Raw genomic sequence first — 1,926 nt, forward strand, 5'->3', positions numbered from 1 at the left:
TAATGACCCATGCCCAGGCCTCTTCAAAGTAGTCATTTGACTATTTTGACAATTTTCCAGTAATATAGTCATTTTTCGAGAATGAAATTAGTCAAAATAGTCATTTCTGTAACAAATGCGGTTTTTATTGCATAGCCAGGCCCAATCGGTTTAGAAATCTATTGATTACTTCTGATTCAGCGCTTGCCGGCAATGGAGGATCCCTTCTAGCGAGAAATCTGTCAAGGATTGACGGAAATCGTCTTTTTCCCACTTGAGATTGGAAAAGTCGGACTCAACTGTGGACGTATTGGGGAAAATTGAAGCAAGTCCTCCTGCAAAGGCACAAAGCTGTCCATACTGGGAAGATATATTTCCGGCACTCCAAGCCTCATCAAATGTGGCTGTTTTAGATCCAGCTGTGCGGTTCAGTGCTGATTTGAAACGCGCCTTCAGATCGCGATGCTGAAAACAAATAGCTTCAATTTCACTAGGATTGAAAGAAGCCTCCAACCGGTGGTGGTGATTTTCCAGCAAAGCAATAAGATCCCGGGGCCGCATTTCAATGTATTCCCAAGGCAACGTTGGGAGAACAAGGTGATTATTGGCCGTGTTCAGGTCAGTCCGTTCTGCACAAACGTCCTTGAGTCCGGCAATCAAGGAGCTGAGCATATTGGCAACGTGTTGAAGAATCCTCTCTGTTCCGGAGGATTCCGTCAATCGCAGAAGCTGAACAACGAACAAGCCTTGGTCACACAAAAAGCCATGCAAGTCTTCTTTTGTAAACCGCAGCCCTCTGCTGTAAATATACTGCTCAGGATCTAAATTTGATTGTTCCTCGGATATTGACTCTGCAAACGCCAGCTTTACCAAGCGCTCGATGCAATCTTGGATTTCAGCAGATTGTTGATTCAATAATGATCGGTTTCCTTGCAGGCGCTGTACTGTTTCGCTGATGTCAGATGCAATTACATTGACGGCAGCAAGGTAGATCCAGAATGTGGAAGATTGCTGGCTGCTTCGTCTTTCCATATTCAACGATTCGTAATGGTTAATAATTTCGGTCCGGTGAATCAAGAGATATGAAGACACACGTGACAGTGACAGCCACCGCGTTCCTGAAAGGGCAGGGCATGTGGATTGCAAGCGATCGATTAGAGATTTTTGACGACGAAGGTGGGATATCATTCCAGTCAGACCCTGATAGAACTCGCCCTCGTTTACGTTGCGGAATGTTCGCTGCATGACTAGATCCACCTGATGCAAAGCGCACCAGATTCTCACAAACCCTGGAAGTGCAACTTCAGACAGACGTGTTACCAGTCCGGAGATGTGTCCAATCATGTTCGGCGCACCATCTGTAGAACATGCCAGGATTTTCGATTTCCAGTTTGGGCACAACGCGCTCAGTACTGTTTCCAATACGTCAAACATTGCAGCTCCGGTATGGCTGCCAGAAAATGGCACGGCAATCAGGTGGTAATTTTGCAGCTTTCCACCTGTGCAAAAACGAACTCGTATATCAATATATGAAGTGCTCTGGCAACTGGATCCGTCAGCAGCGACAGAGAAAGCCCAGCAATCGGACAGTAAATCCGATAAACGTTGGAACGCTACAGCACATAAAATCCGCACGTGCCTAGCAACTGTGCCTTCGCTGCAATGACCTAGTTGGATACATCCAGTGATGTCTTTGGCATCTTGAACAGCTCCAGCCGCCTGGCGGAAGGACAGTCCTCGACCAACAAATCTTGTAGCTAACTCGTACTGTTTCACCTGCTTGATCCAAACAGAATACTTTTGTGTTGCTTCGTCGAACGAAAATACCGAGAGCGGATTTGCAGTCGGAGAGCCTCCTCCTTCTTCAGGAGTACAAAGCAGAGTACCAATTATAACTTCGACGATTTCTTTGGAGATCACAAACTGAAGGGGTGTCGACTGTGGCTC

General features: G+C 46.4%; 1 protein-coding gene across 1 annotated transcript; it reads right to left on the bottom strand.

Annotated features, from left to right (window-relative positions):
* Nucleotides 1-165: 165 nt before the first annotated feature.
* PHALS_01163 (Ribonuclease H-like domain) lies at nucleotides 166-1,224 on the bottom strand (the record flags this gene model as incomplete). The annotated part of the gene is made up of 1 exon (XM_024730975.1): nucleotides 166-1,224. One exon carries the CDS (start codon nucleotides 1,222-1,224, stop codon nucleotides 166-168), a length of 1,059 nt encoding a protein of 352 aa, XP_024581199.1.
* Nucleotides 1,225-1,926: the final 702 nt, after the last annotated feature.

This window comes from Plasmopara halstedii, assembly GCF_900000015.1.
Source record: "Plasmopara halstedii genome assembly, contig: Scaffold_1343, whole genome shotgun sequence".
Classification (NCBI taxonomy): Eukaryota; Oomycota; class Peronosporomycetes; order Peronosporales; family Peronosporaceae; genus Plasmopara; species Plasmopara halstedii.